This window comes from Patagioenas fasciata, chromosome 2 (assembly GCF_037038585.1).
Source record: "Patagioenas fasciata isolate bPatFas1 chromosome 2, bPatFas1.hap1, whole genome shotgun sequence".
Lineage (NCBI taxonomy): Eukaryota > Metazoa > Chordata > Aves > Columbiformes > Columbidae > Patagioenas > Patagioenas fasciata.
Window position 1 is genome coordinate 149,127,552 of NC_092521.1, and position 26,233 is coordinate 149,153,784.

Below are 26,233 nucleotides of genomic sequence, written 5' to 3' on the forward strand. Positions count from 1 at the left end.
ACAAGATTATCATGCATTAAGTGAATAGTCTTAAGTAGTTCATCAAATAATTTATGTTTCACTGTTGTTACAAGCTATTTGTACATGACCAGATGTAGCCCTTCATGAGAAAATAGAGAAAAACATAATTTAATCAAAGGTTCTGCCATCAAGCCAGAATGAATATATTTTGCCTAATCCACCACTGGCATATAAGTAGGTCAGTCCATAGAAGGAAATGGAGTCTGATCTTCTCATACCAGCAGTAAATTGGCCATGAGGGTTGAAAACTGAGCCCAGCTTGAACTTCTTAATTTAATAGTAGTGTCTTATGGCAACACTGGCTGCTGATGGGTCAGCACGTGCCTGCTCTGCAGCAATCGAGGGCTGGCAGCTTTACCCTGGTCCCTGGTAGAGACAAACACCCCAAGAGGCATTTTCTTCTTCCTAAGTGAAGACGCTGGTAGAAACATTTTACTCTTGATTCCTTCTCCCCAAACCAGATCTTTCTCAATTCCTATCAATCATTCCTTGTCAGTGTAAGGCAGCAAGCCTACTGATAGTCAGCTTCATTATAGTCTCCAAATCAACAGGCTTGTTTTGGGGAATATGATGGATACCTTCTGCCTCCATAACTGTCAGCAGCAGGTCTGAGATGTGCTTTCTGCTTCTGCATTCAGCTTCTTACAAGCTGAGAGAATTCTGTCAAACTTTCTCAAATAACCTGTTTGCTAATTTACCTGCAACAACAGAAACTGTAGGCCCAGTGAAATAAAAGCCAATCAGGAGAAACTTGGGAAGCATTAGAAGCTGAAGTACTAGGAAAAGATTCCATACAAACACAAAGAAGGAGGTTCTAGGATTCCACAGGTTTGCTACTTATCTTTCAGTCATTTACTTGGGTAGCATATGTATCAGCATAAATATCAACACACATCAGTGTTAAAGACACTTGATTGAATAATTCCACCTTTTTTCTTTTTTCATTAAAAGAATACTGTAATAGGCCTGCAAAAACCATCAACAGTTTAAATCAATTTTTTAATGAAAAATAGTTAAGAAATCTCCAGATGCTTGTCTATTTGGAAGATAATTTGGGAATAATGTAAATAAGCAAATTATTGAAGAGAGAGCAGATCTAAGACGTGTGTCTGGTGATACACAGATAATTCAAGGTGAGATTAAATGATGCAGAAGCAGAGTCTGATTTTTCTTCATCATCATCACCCATAGTTAAGTGCAATCTTTTGGCTCAGACCAAAGTGTAAAGTTCTATAACATCACTGACTGCAGCAGGAGCAAAAGCAATGGTTTTAGTTAACCTCAGGGAACAATAAAACACAGTGGTGGAACATGAAATTCATTTAGCTGAAGCCAGATTTATTGGTGAGGGAGCTGAGGGCTGACCATTGCTCCCAGAAGTACAGGTGGATGTCTTTTCTTTTTGCATTAAGACTTTATCAGATGCATCTGATGCATCAAAACCTTCTTTTTTTTTTTCTTGCCCCACTTACCAAGCAAGCCATATATTCATTTTAAATTACCTACTTGAAGGAATTTATCATATTTCTGTTATAAGACATTATAGGGTTCCCCAAAGAAAAGAGAGAAATGAATGAACATGATAAAAGACAAACAGAGAGGAAGCCTCCAAGAAAAAGGTGAAGCTGAAAAATGATAGGGGGTATCAACTTGCTGTAGCAGACAATGGGGTCTACAGAGTGCATATCGATCAGGATATGCTTTGAGAAGGAATGGCAAAAAAAAAAAAAGGTCAGACTGTGGAAACAGAAAAGGACTAATGAAGAGCACATTCTATAACTGCAAGGTAAAAAAAATCGTTCATGCTGAAAAGAAAAATAATTTACAGGGCAGGTTCCAGGATATAATATTTTATCAAAACCATACTTAACCTCTCTTTCTTTTGTACAGCAGAACCTTGATAACTCATGGTAAAGCAATGTATCCCCACTGCTAACTACTGTATTTTTGCTGTTTATGCAATACATGCCATTTACTGGACCAGATATAAAATAATAATCACTTAATCACTTGATTTTCTCCTACAGACATCATACAGGTTTAAGTATTTATTTAACTTCACGTGTCCATGTTATCTCAACTCCTGTTTTCACTACCAGGCTACTAAGACTTCAGAGAACCCGCTAATAATATTGTGACATTTTTTGAAAACAGCAGCATCAGAGAATAGGAAATAAAGATAATTACTTATTACATGTGCAATTCTAGTGTCTTTAAGAGAATGATCAAGCTGTAGATATTAAGAGGAGCACAAAAGTTGCAATAGAGCCAGAATAGAACACAATCATATGTCTTTGTCTTACTGACAGTAAGACTAGCTCCCCCCAAAATAGGTGAAGCTGCTGATACAAACCATGTTGCTCTGCATATATTGAAGTCCTTCCCCTGTTCTGCCTTGCTGCACCTTATTTTCCAGACCAGCCCTTGTGGTCTTCCTTCAGAAAGCCTCTCCCACAGCTTTCAGTTCCTTCTTTGTTTTACCTTTTCCTTAGGAATTACTGAGCTATGTCCCACACAGCAGAAAACATTGACAAAGTAGCAACACAATCACATGTGGGGAAGTGTAGGTCTAGAGTACACTTCCGGGGTACTCAGGTACATCCCACGTGTTGTTCATGTGAAAAGGTCACTGCCCAAACTGCACAAGCCCCTTGACTACTTCCCAGTCCAAGTTACAAGAATACACAGCCAAGGAGATACAGCCTTACAGTAAAGTGCTACTGCTGCATTGAAGCTGATGGAAAATAACCACTGGTACCTTTTTAAAGCTTTCTCCAGAAAGTGTCACAGAGGCAACTTTCATTACAAACTTTGGCTTGGTACTACATTTTTTTTGTTTTCTATCACTTTCTTCAGATGTCGGTTCCCCATTATTAAAATATTTAAAGTATTTGGGGTTAAAATTTGTATTACCACTCACATCCTTGAACAAAGTGGTACATTATCACCACTTAGCAAGACTGGTATATTTGAATACTATGAACAGATTTCACCTCTTTCCTGAATCTAACCAAATCCAGCGTTTCTAATAACAAAATTACTTTTGCAGTAATGCACCTGACACCACACAGGGACTGAGTCAGCTACGCTTATGTGCTGAAGTAGTACTTCCCCTGCAGGAGTTGTCTCATCAAAATTTGCAGGAAGACTTTTTAAGAAAAGGTACTAATCAACTTGAATAAGGACAGGAAAAACAATTGCCAAACAGATCTGGGGGGGGGGAAAAAAAAAAAGTAAACTATATGAATCATGGAATAATAAAATCATTTAGGTTGGAAAGGACCTTGAAGACCATAGACTCCAACCATTGACACTGTCAACTCCACCAGTAAACTATGTTCCTAAGCACCATGCTACATGTCTTTTAAATAAGGCCAGAGATGGTGACTCAAATACTTCCCTGGCCAGCCCACTCCAATGCTTGACAAAAGAACATTTATGTATGTATTTAAAGTTACATTTTAAATATATTTACATATAAAATATGTAAAAGTACTAAATGTAAGTAACAAAAATACTGTTTCAAAGAGCTTGAATTCAAAGAAATAAAGTGAAAACCAAGAGACAACAGAGTACAAGAGAACATACAATAAAAAGCAAAAGGCCATGATAGAACATTAAGGCTGGAAGAGACCTCTAGAGGTAATATAGTTTGTCTCCCTTTTAAAATCAGAGCCAAATCTGCAGTTAGGTTAGGTTGCTTAGGGTCTTGTCCAGTCAATTTTGAGTTCAGTACGGAGATTTCAGCATACCTCTTTGGGCAACCACATATCCTGTAATTCCTCCTGTTTATTTGCCATGCTGTGATTATTCCTGTATAAGCTCTGGAGATGAGCTCAGCACAGCACTGTGTTAACCATACAAGTATCCTGAGAAACAGTTCTAAGGAGAGATTTTAAGAAGGCTAATACATTTATTCTGCAGAAGTTTACCTCTTGCCCAAGCCTGAACAGCAAGATAAATGAAACACAACTCTGGTCAACCAAGAATTTAATGAGAGTTTTAGAGAAGGCTCATATCACAGTCTAATCAGAAACAAGAATCTTGATGCTTTGGCAGTAAGTAAGGCAGGATAGGTATGATAAGGACAGGCTGTGAAAGGAATGAAAAGAGAACAGTAGCTTGACTGCTATGACAGATGAGCTTTCAGCAGGCTTTTAAAGATGATGTGCTAAACATTATTCTCTGCTAAACTTATAGAGTGTTAGAAGAACTTAGCAGGAGTCATGAGGTGATATGTCTCAAAGAGGCTATATGCAGTCCATCCCCTATTCCCATTGCATATCTGAGGCTGATGCTCCATGAGCTGGCTGAGGCAATTTAACACTCCTGCCACCCTTTCCCTTCCTCTCAGTTGAGTTGTCTTTCTGCTGGTTTGGTGAGCTAAGTCAGCTCAGCAAGGGATCAGGCCAGGAACAGATGCAGTCCAAGGAAAGAGGCAGGACTCAAGGCCATGGGCAGCAGAAGGAAGCAAACAACTACACCAGCTCAGCTGTCCCAAGGTATGTCCCCCCAAGTGTCTCACCTCTGTGCAAGCTCAGAGTTTAAACCACAAAAGAGCTGAGGTTCTGACAAATGCTTCCACCCAGATGTCCCAGCACCCAGCCCTAAACAAAGCATCCCGTGTAATGCAGAACACTCCTGTGTGCTGGCATGTGGCATGTACTGCTCAACTACGCACACCCTACGTCCCACAGTATTTGAAAGAAGTCATAGTGGAAGTTTAGAGAAGTTCAAGGCAGCAAGAGCTGTTTACTTGACAGTAAAAACATATATTAGAGAACTTAAAGACTTTAATGAATGCGCAAGAGCCACCCAGAGACAGAGATGGTGAAGAGGCTAAAATGCAGTACAGAACTCTGCAGCATGCCCATTGTACAGAGCAAGGGAATAGTCCCTAAAGGACATGATACAAAAGCAGTCATAGGAGTATAGAGAACAAACTGAAGAGTACAGATATGTTAGATACAGATAACATTAAGAAAATCTCAGTAATGATTTCCCAGTGCAGAACTGACTGCCATGAATACTTCTGTCCCAAACTGGGATGTAAAGAAAAAAAAATCTCAAAGGTTCATGCAAAAAGAAATTTTAAAAATCAGGTAAAGAAACAGTTTTATGTCAATCATTTCAAAAATCTAGGTTTAATTTTGATATTTTCCATTTTTTCAATAATTTCTGTGACTCTTCAAAATAAAACATATTTCAACATAAAGCTGGATTCTTTGTTTCAAAAATGTCAAGGTCTAATCTTAACAATCTCAAAACTGAATAAAATGGATTTTTGTGGTATTGAGACATTAACTATAGGTGATGCATTCCTATAAAGAAGTTTGGTATTAAACTGTCTTTCAATGAGCAATACTAAAAATTTCCCAGACAGCTCTAAAGTTAAATTGCGCAGCATTAACTTTTCAAATAAGCTAGAAAATGGAAACATGTACTCTAAACTGATTATAATTCTTATCTATTATAGAGTTTTATCATTTTCTAGTCATAAACATTGGCACAGAACAGTCAAATTTACTGGGAATAGGTTGGACAACATAAGCATATAAAAAGTACTAACCTGAAGACTGCAGATGGTGAGACCTGATACAGAACAGTGCTGTTTTTACAACAGTAGAGAACAACACAGTAAGGCATTTTGGCATTTTTTCTTGTAACAGTAACTTTCCCTTCATCTCTTTTCTTCCTTTCTTTCTTCCTTTCTTTCTTCCTTTCTTTCGTTTGTTTTTGTTTTCGTTTTTTCTTTCTTACTTGCCCTTTAATTGTCAGCTAGGCTGCTTTCATGGATGTCTGAGCTACCAGGCTTGTTGCTCTCAGTGGTGCTGTCAGAAGCAGCAGTTTGCCTGCATACTATCCATTACAGGAGTCAGTATTAGTTAGTAAATTGGAATGTCAAACCCAGATATAATTAGGTTGTTGAAATAACAACCTGAAAGTATGGCCTAATTCACACAGGGTGCTAATAAATTTCTGCCATGCTCACTGACCCCATTAGAATTGATGCTCTGAACTACTTGGAGTCAGTGGCAAATTCAGAACATTACAAGCTTAGGAAGTTTCCACAACCTATATTATAAAGACACAAGAAATAAGCCAGATCTTTAAAAAAATGAGGTGAAGGGTGGAATCAATAAAATTATTTCTTTTGTATTTCATATGAAATAATTATTCAAGATGCAAAATATCAAAATGTCATCACCTGCAAGATTACTTACAACGGATAAAATCTTTTAAACTAAATTTCCTTAGTGTCATGATGAGACTGGTAGAGTCATTTAAGCACTATTGGTTTATAACACTATTTTATCAGCTAGCAATAATTAAGCCTAATATATGTACCCAACACTGAAGATTATTGTGGGAAATGGAGAATCATACCAATATAACTCTTAACAGTAGTTTCATTATAGAAAAAAAATATTTTGAATGGAATTAAAACAGAAGATCACACATAGCTGTTCAGCCTACGTGAAAGAAAACAAATACATTTTGAAAGGAATTACAAAAAGAACATCTAATGTCTTCATGCCACATGAAATCCTGTATTTTATTCATAATTCGTTTTCCTCTCAGAAGGGGACTATCTCATATTTCAGTTACTCCAGAGAGCAAACATACAAAAATTTCACCTGTTACAAAATTCCTGATTTGTATGAACAGCCAATAATACTAATTATTGGTTACAGTGGTCTTTGTTGTATAAGTCCATCCTATATCCAATAGCAGATGGAGTTGAAATTTGGGAAGTACTAGCTAGTCCAGCAGAAGAACAGTTGGCAAACTGCCTCTCTGGTACATTGTAGTCTATGTGTCTGGTCGTTCAGGCCTTCTCCTTAATTCTTCGTATTTTGAGAAACAGTGGGTCAGTCAATGCCATGATATTCTTTTTCAGGGCAATCTGTTTATTGTGGTCCATTCCAGCCTCTCTGGAGGGTCTAAATCTCCTTACTAAAAACAAAACAAAACAAGTCTCCCATGGACATTTTTCCCTTAAATAAAAGTAGCATGGCTTTCATTGCCCTTCAGAGGAAGTGCACAAAAGGGCTGTATTCAGGGAAAGCCCAGACTAGCACTGTCTCCAGATGTGATGTCTGCAAGCTGGTATTAAATATTAAGAGTCTAGCAAAAAAATTGAAGAAAACAAGGATGTCCTGTTTTCTACTGTCAATGTCAAAAGAAAGAGAGCAATCAATTGAACATCCATCCTCTTCACCAAAAGAGGATAACACAGGGAAGATTTTTGCCAAGATGTGCTTCTAGATATTCCTTAGAGCATCATTTCTATTGAGGAACAGGAACTGGAGGATACTGAGTCACAGCTCAAAAGCCTTTGCAATCATTAACACTTTATTGTAGTTGTTAAGCATCACAGAGTTGTGAAGTATTAAACATTAATACAGGTAGTACTGTGCTCTGCAAAGAGGAGAAGAAGCTGGTTCCCAAACAACCCACAGAGTTCCTGCCTTTGACTGTGTCTGACTGGAGCAGTGAGGTGGCAAGTTGCAACTTCACAGCCTGCAAAGAGCACGAGCCAGTGCTGTCCTGGCAGTGCAGACAATTTTGATAAGCAGAAAACACCATCAGCTTCCCAAGACTGCCTTTGAAAAGGTCATTTAGGACTGTAAGACCCTAAGCACTCAGAACAACAGATTTGATAAATGTAATTCTATAGCAGCCCCTTAAAACATAAGCTTTTTTCACACAAAAGCTAAAGGTATTTGTTATTAAATAGGGTGGTAAATGATCTCCAAGGAAATTCAGTAAGTAAAATGCTTCAAAAGGTTACCAGCCTTTAAAAATATAGGATGAGGCTGTTTGTGGTGTTTGCACATACTGACATGTTTTTGTGCTTTTTGCTAAAAAAAAAAAAAGATAAAATGGAAGTGAACACAACACAAAATTACAATTTAGAATGAATGACAACAGTTATTGTCTTCATCCAATTTCCATGAAGTTTGGGATTTTAAAAACTGTATGAGTTCCATATCTGACATTTAGAATTTTATGGGCAGTTACAACAATCTATTTTACTTATAATTTAATTCACTTAAAATACAAATCATCTATCCCCCTTCCACATCCTACTGATCAGTTCTTACTACAGCACTGTAAAAATAAAACTACCTCAAATGCTTGGCTTCTAACCCTAAAACTTGAGTCCTATTTTTCACCTTAGGGTTATAATGATAAACACAGAATATTCTAAACTAGTTAAATGTACTGCAACTGACAAAAAAAAAAAGTTTTTAATATATAACTACAAAATGTTTTCTAGATGTTTAATTCATTCATTTTCCTCACAAAAGCAGAGTTAATACATTCAATACTCTACTGCAATTTAAGGACAAAAGAATTACTAACTGGGACTAGAAGACAACAGATTTTATACTTGGAGCATATTCTATACAGATGCTATGGGAGTGGGGAGGAGCTTGGTTGGTTGGTTTTGCTTTGTCAGAACCACTGACCTACCTGGATTGTAAAAATAATATTTTTTTACTACAGTTTCTAAAACACAAGGTCTTCAACTCATCTCTACAGCCTCTAATGCATGTATTTCCACATATATGTTCTACATTATATTATGTCTTAGGAATTGTTCTAGCAGTTCAAATACAAAAGGAGTGGCTCCATTCATTTGATATTGATTACAGCAGAAACTGCTATGAGTGTTATTTTGGAATTAGTCTTCAGTGGTAACCATACAGTCCAAAGAGTTTAGCCTATGTACCTATTAGTAAGTAGTGTATCATAATACTTACACATATCCCCCTTTCCCCTACTGATACTGTAAGTGGGACAAATCAAATCACAGGGCATCCTGCTCTGGAGTTCTGAATATGAACTGCATTCAAGATTTGGTATCACTGACAAACAAACCTTACTGCCAGCTGACTTTTTTTGGCTGACATTCCACCTAAGCTGCAGCATGCCTCAGCTGAGAAAACAGAGCACAATATGCCTTTCCTTTCCTCGCCCACTGCACCACATTCTTTTATTCATGATGGCACAAAATATCTGAAAGGCAGCCGGAGGTATCCCCAGTCCCAGTGGGGCCACGGTGTACCACAAGAAGCTGCAATTCCTTCTCAAATTGTGAATAGGCAGGTTTATGCTCTAGGCTTCCTCACAGACAGAAAGAGTTAGTAAAACAAAGGTTATGTTAACATGTTACATTACCCACATGCCTTAAGTTACAATTTGAACCCACTTACACTTATTGAACACCAACTGTTGCCCATTTACATTAAATGCAAGTTCTCATGGAAGCTGTGCTTTGATTTGTGTGCAGCTGTTTATTTGTTTAGTGGGTATAACTAACCTGAGCAATGTTGGAAGGATAGCATCAAGCAGGATCAAGTACGTGACTGTGCATTATATTCCTAATGATACTTATTGTCTGCTGGATACAAAATCCTCTGAAGTGTATCAAAAGTTGTTCTAGGGGACCACATTGAACAACTGAAAAAAATTGTTCGCCAAGGGAGCCATTAATACTTCCAACTGTTAAGTCACCTGGAAATTTCCCTTCTACCTTCTGCTCACTAACTGTTTAAAGCAAAAGGGAATATCAAACTCAGACAGCTGGCAAGAAAAACAGAAGGATCCCTTGAACTACTGTCATGCTACAGAAATTGAAAATGGGGTCTCTTCTGGATTCTCCTCCACCTGGACATGTGGGAATTGATTTTGATGCTGCCAGATGTCAAGGGTGTGGGAGAGAAGCATGAGAATCAAAGACGGGCAGAGGGAATTTAAGCAAAAATATTTTGGAAGTGTTAAATGTAAAGCTCTCCCTGGAACATTAACTCAGTGAATACACACTAAATGGAAATGTACTTTCATACGAATCACAATTTATATCTTAAGGTATTACAAGAAATGTGAGATATTTAGTTTTATTCCTAGAGTCCTAAATCAAACCTTAATCAAAAGTTAACTTAGCCCTCAGAGTGCTATATGAAGTTTCAAGTTTTACATTAAAAAATAAGGTTTACAGATACTTCATGCCTCTTTGTAGCGGAAGAGAATGAAATCTAATTTTATGGACTAATTTCTGTCATGATGTATGTTAACAAATTACTCAGCAGACAATACTAAAAGTCTGATAGTCCAGACTAGGACAGAGATTTTGTAATGCTTAAGCTAGTGCATAAATGTGGTCCCATTTCCATTCTGGATTCCTAGACTTACACGGCTTAAAAGACTTATATTTTTTTTTTTTTTTCAGAGGACACCAAGTTATATTAAGCAATCAGAAATCTTCTTTTCATGGAAACTTATCCAGACGTTAGCACACGTATAAGAAAGACACCAACCCTGTTTCTAACTGAAATCTTAACTCTCACAGCTAACCTGGCTTCTAGCTTTCCTTCTCACCTCAAATTTACATGTGAAAAGGTGTCACCTTTCTAACACCAGGAAATCTCCCACTGTTTTCAAAAATCCCTCTATCTGTAATGTCATTATTTTTAATCAGAAAAATTATGCCCTTTTGAACATCAGTAATCTGAAAAAGATGAGGCAGAAACTGAAAAAGTCATATACACCTCTTTCAAATGAAAGGTGCAGTTTTCAGAAGGGAGAGAGGTCTGTGTTGCTGCCTGAATGGTGTGGTTGCAGCAACACTTCACAAAGGAAACTATCATTTCAGCAAAAATCCATCTGGAAATGAAAGGCCAGGAGTCACTAGTTTTGAAGGAATGTAAGTTCTCCAACTGTTCATGATAAATAATTTGTGGCATCAGATAGGTACCAGGCATTTGTGCCTGCCTCACATTTGCAGAGAAGTATTTAGCCAAGTTCAAAAATACTACCAGACATTTATGAGTGATGTATTTATTGTTTGACTGCAATCATTCATACATTATATACTTCAGAACAAAAATCATCTGATTACCAAGATGGAAAAGCACCATGACACTGTTGAGTGGAAGAAGATGTTTTTCCATGCATTAGCTTTCAGGTTGGCAAACCTGCTGGGGACTTGCATGTCAAAGAAGGAAAACCAAAGCACCATCTAGTCCGAAATAAAAAATAGTCAGAAACAGATGTAAGAGTCTGGTGGATAAGAGAAGTGTGGATGTGACACTCACCAAGAGGGAATACACAGAGCGTTGTTTTGATGTGTTCAGCCTTCTGTGACAGTGCAGCCGACTGATACACTTGAAAGGGGACAAGAATCCCAGAATAGCCCATGGTTCTTCCTGTGAAATCTACAGTTCCTCTCTCCCTCCAAATGCCGTGTTTGATTACTGGACTCCAGGGAACGTTATGGAAACAGAGTTCAGTTACCTAGTATAAAAGAACTATTCTTCCTTGGCTGCCAGCAAAGAAAATATAACTGCTGTGTCATTCTACTTGACGACCTTAAAATGACAGTGCTTAGCAACGGAATATGAATACGAAGAGGAGTGAAGGATTTCTGCCCTGTGTTCCTACCAGCTGCACCTGGAGAAGGAAAACAGATCTTTATACTACAATAGAAAGAGCAGCCAGGTATTATTCCTTCTTTTTTCCTTTGTCTTGTTTTTACTAATGGTGATTTTTCCCATTCTCAAAATGAGAAGATTTTTTTATAACAAATTATGGGAAAGATGGAGTAAGGAAGAAAAACAAATTCTGGTTTCTTTCATCTTTTTCCATCTATTGGCACAAAAGAAGAGTATTACCACTGTCCCAACAAAAGTATATTCCTTGTCCCACATACCAGAGAGCATCTCTGCAATTCCAGCATGCAAAATGAAGAGGTTTTTGTCAATTTCACCTGACTTGTGTGTCTTCCAACCAGACTAACCAGGAGCAGAAGCAGCAGCACAGTTCCTTGCTCTGGGATTTTCTGCGGTACATATGGGTGGGTGCCAAAGGCTCATGCAAATCCTACGAACAAACCTTTCACATGCAGAGCCACAGATACTGGTGTGTGCTAGGGGGACAGGAGGAGACATCCCTGAAATCAACGTTTAGAACATCAGTGTCAGGCTGAGGAACAAAAGCCCTCTCCATGAGCTGATACACAGTGTGAGGCTGTTGCCAGTGATACACAATAACAGGCCTACATTTGGTCTTTGCAGGGCTGCGTTCACACTGCAGTTCAAACAACTACTTTTAATGGCCTACAAAATACTCCTGACTCAGTGAGGAAAATGAGAACGATAACCCCTGGAGTTTGGAGAAAGGTAGAGGAGCAGGCTCAGCTAGTCTGGAGCCTTTCTTCTTCAGAAGACTCATATCACACAAGGAGGACACGCCACTAGGGAGAGAGATGAAAGGACTTACTCTTTCTCATTGAACTTAACTTCCACTCCAAGCTATATAAAGACTTCAAAACTTGAAGTATCCATATCCCAGAGGAAGACACTTCAGTACTGTGTGTTCTGCAGTCTTCACAGACTTCGGAGTCAAATTGCCAGCATGCCCATTTGCCATGTTCATTCCTCAAAGGTTGTTTGCACTAATCTTTACTCAAATGACCAATCGTTAGGTATTACTGAAGTATCTGATACAAATTTTCAGTTTTCTCATAGCAACCTACAGGTTACTTTTAAGGTTGATACCAAAAATTAAGAGAATATCAAGATATAAGTGGAATTTCATGGTTTGTTGAAATTTGTGTATTTGGATTGCCAGTGGGAGTAAAAGAAAGAAGCTTCCCAGCCAAAGGCAAAGTGAGAGATCGGGTGTTAGTGGCAGACCCTTTTCATCAGAATGAAGAAAGGAAGACCCTAAACCTCAGGTCAAGGTCTCTCTATGTTAACTCTCATTACTTGTCTGATGGCAGCAGGTAAACTGAATCTCAAGAATTTAGGCTGGAGGAGACAAGTGTAAACAGTGAACATGCAGCCAATCAGTAACACACTGGCTCTAACGAAATACATTAAATTTTAGCACTCATTTTTAAAATGCAACAAAAGGCACTTGAAAATTCTGTCCTAATATCCACTAAAGTTTCCTATGTAATATGAGCTTTCAGGACTACAGCGAACCTGATTTCTGTCTCCTACAGCCTGACTTCTATATGGGTTTTAAGAAAATAAGATGATGACTGGAAAATAACCAAAAAGTCTTTTTTTTCCCATCAAAGCAACAATATATCCATGACTGAAAGAAACTGATACTCACCTCTGACTTTTTTCCACCTACAGACTATACAAAATTTAAAATAAATGGACACTTTAATACACTGAAAAATATGGTAAGGAAAAATGAACATACATGCTGATGCACATCAATTAAACTGGAAATTAAGAGTAAATAGAAGACAAAAAGCAGAATGTCAAAAGCAAAAGGAGAGGAAACCAAAGGTTTCAACTAAAAATTAAAAAAAATGATGTATCAGGGGAAAAAAAAAAAAGTTAATGTGTTGCTGGATGTTCATTGAGATCATTTTGAAGTAGAAACCTTCAGACTGAAAGTAAAACTTGGTAACATTGAAAAAATCCTGTTGATTCAAATCAATGAAAAACAGAAGACAGCTAAACAGAAAGCCCCACAAAGATGAAGTGAAAAATAATTAAAGTAAAAACTGAGAGAAGGAAGAATATTTTAAAGTTAAATGGAAACATTCTGCAGTTGAAACAGGATTGAAGGAAAGCAGCATAAAAGGACTTTGGTAACTAAAACAGAAGGAAGAAAACTAAGGAAAATATTGTCACTGAAGTATAATGAAAACAAAGTGTGCACACAAATTGTTGCACAATAAGAGACAGAGATTGACAGAGAGAATGAATAAATAACAGTGAAATGAGAATAACAGTGATATTTTCAGTGCAGATTGGTCTTCTCATTCCAAACACACTAAGAGGAATTCTTCATCTCAAAAAGAGTCAAAGATCGATGCAAAACACAAGTGACAAAAGCAGTGCCCCTAGTAGCAGAGCCATGGCTCATCTGCTGTCATCTGGTAAGCTATCGGGACACTCTGTTTCAGCAGTGCACGAATGTGCAGTCACTTCCCTGCCACCATGGTAAAGCCTGGAATTTGTTCCAGTAGTAGCTGAGTGACCCCTGCAAACACAAGATCGGCTCCCTTAAGGACAGGTTTCTATGCTCTGAAAGATTGACATTGTTTGACATTTTAATCCTAAAACAGAATTTCCTCTGGTTGTAGTATTTTGTTTCTTTGCTTGCTACAAACAATGGGTCTGAATAAAAATATTAATTAACCTTAAAGGCTAACTTGCAGCCTTCACTTTATCATGCCACTCTTTGTCCACACCTGCACACACATGGCTTTGAGCAACTGAGCTTTGTTTTTGTGACTGGCACTGGATCATACAACACAAATTCATTTCCATATCTTACATCGTACCACATATCAACACTCTAGTATTAAAAAGCCCTTTTCCCATCTCAACCTCCAGAGATCGAACTACTGAGCAGAATATACACAGAAAGTGTTCTAAAACAACAAGCCTTAAAACAAACAAACAAACAAACAAAAGAAAAAAAAACAAAAACAAACACCAAAAAACTCAAATATTGTGAATTTGTGCTACTTGCAAGCATTTTCACTCTTGCCTTTGGGGGAATGAAACTGAACAAAACAGTCTTGAGGCATGAGGGTGTGTGCTCAAGGCTATTTTCATTTACTGAAGTTACTAGCAAAAGATGGTAAATTAATTTTACATGGAGATTTTGAAATAGGAGAACATATATTTATAAAAACATGCAGTTTAGTACAACTTCTGAGAAACTGTAGAGACAGTGAATACAAGTCCAATTAGTTGATACCTCTGTTCATTTCTGTCACTGGACACCGAAATCTCCCTAATTATAAGTAAATGAGAGTTACATGTAAAAGCAACTAATTTTCTTCATGGAGTAGATGGTTGAAATACAAATACAACTGTCCAATATAATGTAAGGGTGGAACAGGTGTTGAGCCACATGAACCAGATCATCCTAGTACCTGAATGGGAATTAATAAGACCTTACTTGTAGGAGAGGAAGAGGAGCAAGACAGTGAGTGTTGAAAGAACTGGGAGAAAAACAGTGTGTAAGACTTCACAGAAAATCAGGAGAGACAGAAAAATTGTTTCCAAAGAAAACCCCCCAAAAAACAGTTGAGAAGTTTGTCAGACACAAAGCTGTCTAAAAAGACCTGAACTGAAAGCAAAGAAACTGTCTCTTGTTGCTTTTTTTTTTTCCCCACAGCGTTCTGTGAAGAAGGAACTGTTTGGTCTGTCTATAACCAAAAATAAATCTGACATCCCTATATCTCACATTCTCCGTCTGATTAAAATAATCTGAAAACCTTTTCCAAAGATGAATTAATAACTCCATGTCTGAGAAGTTGTAACACCAGTGCTACAAGCACAACTGAAAGAGAGAAATTGTTAGCTTCTGTTCCTCTTTAGCCAAGCTGAAAATGACTACTTGAAAAACAGCTGGGAATTTTGCAGGAACTAATGTGGCACCCAACTGTTTCTGGGAAGTACTACAAAATTGCTTGCAGGTAAAAAGGAAATTTTCGCTAGGGCAGTAATTAATTACAAAGCTGTGGACTGTGACACTCTGGTGCAACACCTTCTGTGCACTATGGCAAAAAAATTCAGTGATACCATGAAGTAATAAAGTCATGAAAAACACTAACAGAGAGAATCTGCAAAAAGGACAGACAAATCTGAAAATTAATTTCAAAAAGAACATAAAAATGAAAGTTCATCACATACATCAGGCTTGCTGGAAAGCATTAAAAATTGTTTCCTATCCAGTTTTACCTGCAGTAGTCTAGAAGGGAGTACAGGAATTTTCCTGAACTTACATCATGCAACAGTCTACTGATTTTGTTGGGAAAGCTCCCTGGAGGGCACACTTGGCTCAGCTCAACCTTGTCATCTAAAATAATGGTCAGGGAATCAAATGGGAAGAAGTAAGTACTTCTAGTGAACAACATAAGTAGCCTCCCTGTGATGTTTTTACTGAAATTCCCCAAAGATGAGAGTTATTTAGATCTGGATAAGCCTTTGACATCTAGTACGAAGCCAGGGACCCAGCTAAGGGCTGGGAGAGGTGGTTGAGGAACAATTCGATCAGCAGTGGCAGTGGAAGACTTGAATTTAGTGTCAAATATCAGTAAATGTATCTAGAATAAATTAGCAAGTGAACAAGGTAGAAATATCTGAAAGATTATGAGACAAGGTCAAAGACACTTAGAGGCTGTAAAGTTGGTCACAGGTCTCCAACTATCTTTCATGTTGGCACACCATCAGATTGAACAATTACCTGTGAGAAACACTGACAGATCTAAAAGTACAAATGCCATGAGACACAGCCATGAAATCTCAGCAAAATGGATTTGGTACTCATTTACTATGATGTGCCATGAGGGACAGCGTACAAAGGTCAAGGCAAAACTCACTTTGTGGCTGTGTGCTAAAGGACATTTTACATTGGATGTTGCCATGAAAAAGATTGGTATTTTTGACAAAGGATGCTTTCTTCCACTGTTTTTTTCTCAGTGTGTTCACAAAAATGGCATTTTCTTGTAGATCATTAGGATTATGTCAAATTACTTAGCTCTGGCATTAATTTCTCCCAGCACTGGGAACTGTCTGCATGCGCTCAAACCCTGACTAGCCAGCTGGGTCAAAAGCGGAAACGGTATCTTGCTAAAATATGTTGATCTTGGCAAGGATCTATTCAACCCATCACCACAACAACAGATTCAAATAGAGACACAAAAAGCAGGCTGGCTAGTACTAAAACAACTGTCAAAATAAAGCCCATTTCCTATTCTCAGTATGGCAAGTAATAAAAAATATCTGTTAACAATCAAATCAAGCTGGCAAAGCAATGTTAAAATGGCTTTAAATAGAGCCAAAAAAAGATCAGAACAGATACAGAGAGACAATATGCACTGGACAGCGAAACCCACTTTGAATTATCACATGAAGAGACATAAAACCCAGCATGACGTGCATTATTGCTATTATCTATTAAAAGAATTGGGAATACAGGTGAAATACCAAATAAAGATGGACAGACCTGATATAATGGATTCCAGTTCTGTCAAAGATGTGTTTCTTTCTCTGTTCAGAGGTAGTTCTTCAGTCTGAACACTTTTTCCTCACCTGTTCTTAACCAGAACTGCTTGTATTTATTTACACAGCACCTAACAGAATGCAGATTCCCTAAACACTGGCCACTATAATGACATATTACTCTGGTGAGTGGGAGAACACAAACAAGCACAGTCTACAATTAAGATGTCTTAAAATCTTCTAAAAGCATGGGTAATTCAAGGATGCAGGCAACTAAATGGTAGCAATACCTTTACTCTAAAACCTTCTAAAAAATTAGTAACCCTTTGGATAACCTTTTCAGTGCATGTTCTTTCACAACTGAGAAGCAGAAAACACTATTTGTTTTAAATATGCATATTTAAAATATAAAGTTTCTGAATACTTACAATTCATCAGTCAAGTCTGGTACACACGGTAATGCCACTAGGATGGCTGGACCCTTATTTATCATTATAATAAATTTTGTTCTAATCTAATGTATCAAACAGATGCAAGATGTGGTTTTGTACCTGAGGATGCAGGTTCATCAAAGTATTCTAATATTAATCATGTAATCAATATCAGACTAAATAAGCTTCCTAGCTGAATATTAACCCTAGTTACCAAACTGCTGAGAGTATAAGAAAATTTTCATATGGGAGAAAGTTGGCAGTTGATAAACTTTTTGATTTTTTGAAATCAAAACAGGGAGCCACAAGCACCTGCACAGTTTAATTTGTGAAGTAATACTTCATTTACTAAAACAGTATGATATGCTTGATTTGCTTGCCAAAAAACACAGGATATTTTTTTTTTCTGTTCAGAGGTGTATTTTTCACTTACATTGTATCTTTCAAGAGAAAAAAAAAAAAAAAAAAGATCAGGTTCATGTAGACTTTGCAAAAACACAACACACTTTCTCATAAGCACTGTAAATAGGAGTTAGCAGGGATTTTGGGCTGACAGTGTTACCAAAGTGGTGAAAGAGAATATGAAGAAAACAATATGGCATGCAAGAAACTGTGCAGTCTTGAGATTTTCCTTTGCTTCCTTAATCAGGCAATGGCTTACAAAATTTCTAACGATTTATGGCTATACAAGGATACAGAGTCAATACAGGTCTGTGAGGTCTCAACACACTGTGATAGTGTCATTAGTGGAAAAGGTGGGAATGAGGGGTACCTCCTTCGTCTGATGGCCTTGTTATCTCACTGCAGTAAGAAAAGGTAGGGTTCGTCTCAGAGCCATCTGATTTGTAATCTCCCAAACCGGTAGAATGTAAATACTGTTTACTGTAACGACTTGCTCTTTCTACAAAGGTAGAAAGAAAAAATTATCACAGTGAATAGATGATTGAAGTGCAAAGATGAGGAATGAGAACAACCCCAACACTGCTAACACTGACATTCATACACTGATGGCATTAAAATCAGAGAAAAGTGAATTGTTTACAATTTTTTATCCATTTTGAGTACCATTAGTTCAAATAGTTGCTTCAAAATAGATACAACTAAGCTTGTTCTCTGCTTTAAAAGAACAGCAGAAACAGAAGGTAGGATTGAGATGCTAGGGGAAAAAAAGAATGAAGATGAAGCATATAAAAATTTGCAGTGGAAAATCAAAATGTTCTTTCATCCCAGAACGCATAAAAGTGCATGTGGAAATACTGCTGCATGACATTCGAAAGAATACTTAAAGTTCCACTATTAGTAGCAAAGAAAATAGATGTGCAAAATTAACCATTCAAAATAAATATTTCTAAGGGAAAAACAAATTCAAAACTTGTGGAACCAAAACATTGCTGCCTATCATGACTTTACCTTCTTCCCCATCTACCCTTAAATTCTGAACACGCTGGTGGTGCAAACAGTAGCACAAGGCATAATGTCTGCCATATAAGCAAAATGTGCAGAGAAAATTAATCAATTTCATAAATAGGCCACCTTCTATATATCTGAAATTTCAGTAAGATCCAACTATTTGAAAATTCTACTTATAGTGAGGACAAAGCAGGTCAATGTTTTTTAAGTGACTGCTTGTAAGTGGTATGAATAACTTGTTTAGGATAAGATTTCTTTCACTATTTCTCATCTGCACATGTGATTACAGCTGAAGTTCCTATAAAACACTCCTTTAAAATATTGCCGTTATATATATATATGAAAACATAAAACATATGGTTGGCACATTGACCTAAAAATTTACTGTATCAGCTTAGTTTCATAAACATGAAAAGCTATTTTGGGGAAAAGTCTGGATATAAACAATACCAGAAAGCATATGTAGACTCCTAGACTGAATATTGTCCTCCAGAGGATCAATGTCGAAGATGGAGCCAGGATCTGTGCGCCAAACTTTAAGATCTTTTCCCAAAGTACAGAAATGATAAGACAGACAAACAACAAAGGAAGTAAAAGCATGAAAGGAATGAGTTTTTAACAATCAGTGAACAATTTCTTTAGTCTAGAAATTAACACAAAAATCTCTATATTCACCTGAAAGGACCGGAAAGCATTAATTTCCCGCTTAAAAGAACTTAGTGCATCCATTTTAAGCACTAACACTATTTTAAGGAATCTTTTTCTCCCCATTTTTGTTTTCCTTTTCTAAATATGATTGTAGCATTTTCTTAAGTTTAAATAAATAGAAAATAAATAAATAAATATCACATACCAGATCTCTTCTCCACTAGCAGAACCAAAATCATCAGAGCTACAAGATTATTTCCTCAGTCAAGCAACAGCATCCTTCCTTCATGCAGATGCTGCAGCTGACAGTGGCAGTATACATCTCTATAGCTGACAGGGCTGCTACAGGCCCTTCTTTGCATATAGTCAAGATCAAGTCAGCCTAATAAGCAGAATCAGGGGCATAGTTTATCATATCCAAAATAAATTTCTACAAGTTGCTCAATTCATATAAACTCAAAAGTATCCATCTTTCTTAATTCATACAAAAAAGTGGACTAATGTGACAAATTCAGCTCTAGAAATCTACATTGTAGACATCTACAGTTGGGTAAAATGAAGCCCATTCTTGAACTTAACTAGTAATTCCCTTTGTCTTACAAATATCTTAGTTTCCTGGGACACAGACTTACTATTGATTCACTGCTCCACTATTGGAAAGCATTTTTGAATGCCTAACAGTAGTAATCATAAGATCTTCAACTTTAATTCATACAAGTAACCTATTAGCATCTCTTGAATTCACATATCTGAACCAGATATAGAAAGATAAAAGGAGTCCATAGGAAATAATTTAATATCCGAGTTCAAGGCATAATCGCAGCAGAAAAATGAATACAGATTCAACCATGTTTTTAATAAACCTCCAACAAATAATTACAGCATTGTACAGGTTAAGAGAAGGCTTATAACAAATGCAGAAGCAGCTGCAATGTAAATTCTTGATCTACACATAATAATCTAATATATGCAATACATATCTACTATGTCTAAAAACATAAGAATCATTTAGTCTCTCCAAATGAGTTTAAAATAAAACCTTCACATAAACTACAATCACTTGAAGCACAGATCTACTAGATCACACCTTTTTACTAGTGGTTTACTTCTCAGGCAGACCTGTCTTCAAATTTACTCAAGTCATTGGAAATAAGAAAAAAAAAATTGTCTTCCCAACTTGTTCCTTTTGCTGGTTTGAGTGGTACAAAGCTAAATAATGAATTGGTAGGTAAAGCAGGACTGTGGGGACCCAAAATATGTCATGTTTCGAATTATTAATAGCCTAGAGGCAATGGAAAGAACAGACAGAGATAATAAAAGAAAAGCAATGGCTTTAGAATACATTCAATGTATGTACATTATGTGTTATCTACTGCAACTCCCAGAAGGTGAGGTGCAGTGCTAATTCCCTCTTGACAAGATGAATAACAGCCAATGTAAAAATCTTTTGATAAACTATGTGTTAGTCCTAACAGTGATAAATTATGCAACTACATAGAGAATTGAAAGGCATGAGAGGGGTGGGGGAACAAGTGAATGCCCAACTTCTCCTGTTTGATCACGCCTTTGTAAGTAAAAAACTTAATAAGTGCAGCTTGATGGTAGCATTAGTGCAGCAGCCATATTTACTTAATCTCTCTCTGTAATCTGAAATAACATACACAGAATTAGAATCTTGACAATTTATAGCACCAATCAGTTTTAACTTCCTGGTAACTTCTGCCAATTTAAAATATCCTTATACTCATGTGAGAATAATGCAGACTCTTTAGTCACAAATCAAGGCTCAGTTAGATTAACTTATCTTGATAGGTTTAGAATGGCTTTAGCATGGTTAAAACTAATGCTTGTTTTCTAAAGCAAAGGCATTAATTTTAGCAGTTGGGCATTTGAAAAAGTTTTTACAGTTTTTACAACAACCAACCAAATGGACTCTAACACAGAGGTACTTTTCCTAACTTGCTGAACTATTATCAGCTAGGAAAAAACTCAAGAGAGCCAAAGATTTTTTTTCAGTCTGTGATTTTTTTTTTCCTAGCTGCCAAGGACATTCCATGAGCAGAGAGCTCACTCCTTCTTTTTGAACAAGCAGATATTATAATTGCAGTTCACTCTCAAAAAATATTAGCTGAAATATCACTGGATATTAGGCTCAGAGGTTTGTCATGGCCTATTTCCTTTAAATAGTTGCACTATTTTTGCTGGTTTGGGGGCATGGGGAGTTAAGAATTCCTGTGTGTTTTGATACTGGAGTATTTTAAGGTGATAACAGTACTAGTATTTCAGTTACTTACAGATCAATAATTTATCTCAGCAATGTTCTTAATCCTAATCCATTTGTGTCAGCAAGTCTTTAGTTATTGTAGTCAGGATTGCCCTCATTATTCTCACACAGCGCTACAGGACACGTGCAATGCAGCACAGAGCAGGGGGGTTGGAGTGTGCATTAAACAGCATCTTGCAAACTGCAATTTTGCAGGAGCTTTTCTTGCTCTCTTTGCCTGAACAACCTCTAGATATGGAAGTGAGTTCAAGCTCTTGAGTCTCTAAAGACAATGATTTTCTGAACAAATTGTTTCCTTAGATCCAGAATGTGCGACCCTCTGAGACTTGCATGGTCTTAAAAGCATCAGTACATTCCTTGGGTAGAGGCCTCTAAACATTTGCTTTTGAGAAATCCTTTCTGACATCAGGCTGTAGCTGCAGACATGTAAAAGGCAGCTATACAAAAGGAAAGAAATATACTTCTTTATCTGATGGAGACTGAGCGAGCAGCTGCATGTTGCTTAGTTGCCAGCTGGGGTTAAACCACAGCAGGAACTCATTTAGAGACTTTAAGGAAAATACTGGATATGTATCTGTCAGGTATTATATAGATATAGTTAACCTTGTTTTAGGCAGTAGGATGGACTATATAACCACGGATGGTCAAATGGACTAGTCCATTTGACTTGCAGTTTCTCTGACTTTTTGAGATACAGACTTAAAGTCAACCTGTGCTATTATTACTATCTATGAAGGAAGAGTGTTATCTCAGGAAAACGACACACCAAAAGAAAAAGAAAGGAGAAAAAAATAACAATGCCAGATTACCATTGCCTTTGCCATAGCAGACTTGCTAACTTTTAAGAGATTTTAAATATTCATTTTGATTTTGAAATAGTGTTTATTATTAATATCCCAAATCACATCTTAATCTACATACAAAACCAGTCTGTATTCTACCCCTTGAACACTTGGTCTTATTTTGTGCCATCTGGTATTTGGCTTACCAGAGACCTAATATGTTACTGATGAGTCACAGCTAGACAAATTTTGAAAGCTGTGTGAAATTCTAAAGAGGTAAATGGAGAATGTGTAGCTCTGGAGAAATTGCTGACTGACAGAAGGGGAAATCACAAACCGGACTGCAGCATTTAAACACTGAAATCTTGGAGAATCACAGCTTTAATCATCTCTCTTCTGTGCACAATGAAGATTATTGTAGATGTTTTGGTCTTTCTTGAAGAGTCAAAATTTAAACTAAAAGTAATGGCAAGACTATCCACATTTCAAGAAAAAATACAGAGTAAGTGATAATGTATCTCCCATTCATTCCCATTATTACTTCGCTACCAGCTGCTATTGAACCAGCAGTTTAATGCAAGTTTCATACTGAGAAAAGAGTGAAAATTAAATCTGGGAGTACTTCTTCTTGGTTACAATGGAGAATACAAGCAGAGGCTTTCATCGTCCCCACAGTGTTTTCAACAGGAACAGTATTTAACAACTTACCAACAATTATTCCAGGTCTTCTATCCATTTCAACAATATGTGGATGCACACCTTTATATGCTGCATCACTCACAATTTGGGTGTTTTTACGCACCCGCTCTGTTACAGGATCATCTACCACTGGGGTGAAGCCTCTGCCCTTTGTCTTCTCAAAATCTTCATGGTACTTTACCTAGGAAAACAAAAAAGAATTACATTTTCCCCCAAGCTGCAATTGACAGCGAATTGTTATTTTATGCAGGAATGCATACGTTTGTTTTATGAGGCACTTATATTATTTTGGTTTTGCACTACAACAGAATTGTTACACACATGAGATAGGCTGGATGGCTGGCCAAGTCTTTTTTATCTCCCTAACTTGATTTCCTGATATTTTATTATCATTTTTGAATTTGTTTTCTTTGCCATGGAATTAGGCATCAACTCAAGCAGCAAAGCATCATCTTACAGTCACACAGGACAGGAAAAGCCCTCAGGAGATCATCTGGTTCATTGCCTTCTTCTCTAAGAAAGGCTGGCTCTCTACTGATATAGACAACTACATCTGTCAGTAAAAGATGTCCCAGCAGTTATAGTTCTGAAGAACTCAAGTATTTTCATTCACCGAGAATCTGAATAAATGCACAGTTTCACACAAAAGGTACTCTTTTGCTCTTTTGTTTTATTATATGCCAGCTGGGTTTTCACATACATTTCTAAAAAAAATTGCAGTTATTCTAAGCAGCTCGCTTTCTAAAAAAGAAAAAAAAAAAAAAAAAAAAGACCGGGGTGGGAGGAGGAATTAAAACCAAGGACATTAGGGTAGAAAGTTTTATACAACCAAGCATTGGAACAAAACCAATATTAGTAAAAGTTATAAAGGTAGTATCCCTGATTATGCATATTTACTTTTTAAACAGTCTTAATCAAGGAATTTAATTGACAAACATTCTCACTCAAGCAAATGCACACAAAACAACTCATTCCAAGAACAAAAGTCACGCAGAAACCAGGAACGTGCACAGGCACAAGGTGAAGTGTGTCACCTAATCCAGTCGAACTGTATGATGCTCAAATGAAGTGTGTACTTTAAAAAAATATATATATCAAACAAAAGAACAGACATTTAACTGTTAGAAAACTTTTTATTAGTATTTTGAAAATGTTCATTACAGTCATATGCAGTTAGCAAACACTCCCTCAATAGGCATAAGAGGAAAATACTCCTTCCATACTTGAGCAGAGAGTTTCATTAGTTACCTATATTAATGGAACGCAAAATCCAGTGGAAGTGCCATTCCTTAGTATACTCTAGTTATAGGAAGAAAGTACCCTACCATTGAGATGTTGTTTTGTGTTTCTTTGACATGCCTTAGCACAGGTGTGTCTAGCAGCACACTACGTCTACCTTTCATTTGCCTCTGATCACTGCTGTACTTGACCTGCAAAACAGCAACAACAGCACATATGAAGTTTTGTTTACAGTAGGAAGGACAGTGAGAATCGCACCATGCCACAGTATCATCTCCAAATCACAATGCCCAACATTTTTCTTATTTCTTTCTTTACACTCATTTTCTAGTGACTCATTTCAGAGGAGGACACAGATGAACTAGTATATCAGTGAGGCCAAAGGGCATGTTTATTCCATCAATCACTTACTCAAAGAAATAGTATTTACCTGAAAGCTGAAACTCTTGACCATTTAAATGACATAAGGGAAATCATTCATTTATCAACTGAAAAATAAGATAAATAATAAGAAAACACCACTATGACTTGGATTTCTTTAAAACATATTTGTATGGCTGATGATAAGCTACCTTCTTATTACCTAGACAGACCTAGATTCTGTCCTCAGTCTGCTTCCAGGTTGGGCTTAGCATGAGAACCCCTGGGTCCCCAAGCAATTCAACTCTTATGAGCGGATTAGTCCTGTGGCAGCCTCCTTGCTCCTGTTTGGTAGCTAGCAGCACAAAACATGTCTTGGACAAATCTGAATATGCTGTTTTCAAAGAGAACATTTGGGCTCTGTGTTTTGTGCCTCAGTAAGTACAGAACCTCCTATATCACATTCATCCTAATTAGCTTCTCTTGTGGCATTTCACAGACTTGTAAAGATGTAAGACTAATTATCTGTTTAAAAATAAAAAATCTAAAACAGTAAAAGCAGTTGGTCCTACTAGTTTCTAGAGTGAGTACTCTCACTTTTTCTTCCAGTTGGTTGAATTCTTCTACAAATGGACTCTCTTAGCTCCTACATTGCACTGTAACCTGGGTACTGAGTGTTAGCAAATATTTTAGACTTATCTATACATTCACACTCAAAGTATTACTTCTCAAAACAGTTGTGCAAAACCTATTTCAACATAAGTTTGTGATGAGAGAAACCACATATTGAAATTGTCTAACTGTCCTTAAAATTACATATTAGCTAACAACAACATACCTATGAAAATATGAGTCTTGGTGTCTATGTTTCTTAGGTAACTTTGAAGTAGTGTATAGGGAAACAGAAATATATTGTACTGTGTATTCTTCAAACTTTTCTTAATTAAACAATAAATTTTCTTAACAAATATATTTCACTACATATTCTTTTGAATATAAGGCATCTTTTTGACAGAATAATTACAGCCAACATAGTTCAGTTTTCATTTATTGCTCATTAACATAGAGGAGTATTTATCCCTTTAAATCATGACAAACAAAGTGAAGGAGTCTCTTGGAAAAAAAAATAATTTTCAGAAATTAAAAAATTATTTAAAGTTTAGAATGGTTGGGAAGTTTCCCTCTTATTTTAACTATGCACCTCAAAATTAATTGACTTTGGTAAATATGCAAGAACATAATAAGAATGTACTTAAAGGAAAAAAAAAGAAAAATGTTAAATATTATCATGAAAGCCAAAAAACCATAGTATTTTACTCTTAGTAAGTTTAGTAATATTTAGGACTACTCAGCTCTAACATAAGT

The 26,233-nt window shown here is 36.8% G+C and overlaps 1 protein-coding gene across 7 annotated transcripts in view; it reads right to left on the reverse strand.

The window, feature by feature from the left end:
* NEBL (nebulette) overlaps positions 1 to 26,233 on the reverse strand; it is a 255,004-nt gene that overhangs the window by 12,308 nt on the left and 216,463 nt on the right. For 4 of the 7 annotated variants that reach the window (XM_071805211.1, XM_071805209.1, XM_071805208.1 and 1 more), the window contains 4 exons: positions 24,595 to 24,699; positions 23,279 to 23,450; positions 19,307 to 19,399; positions 18,219 to 18,347 (listed from right to left, as the gene is read on the reverse strand). In XM_071805211.1, coding sequence (XP_071661312.1) covers positions 18,219 to 18,347; positions 19,307 to 19,399; positions 23,279 to 23,450; positions 24,595 to 24,699 — 499 coding nt within the window. The remainder of the gene's footprint in view (positions 1 to 18,218; positions 18,348 to 19,306; positions 19,400 to 23,278; positions 23,451 to 24,594; positions 24,700 to 26,233) is intronic. The other 3 variants (XM_065832831.2, XM_071805210.1, XM_065832832.2) reach the window with 3 other exon arrangements.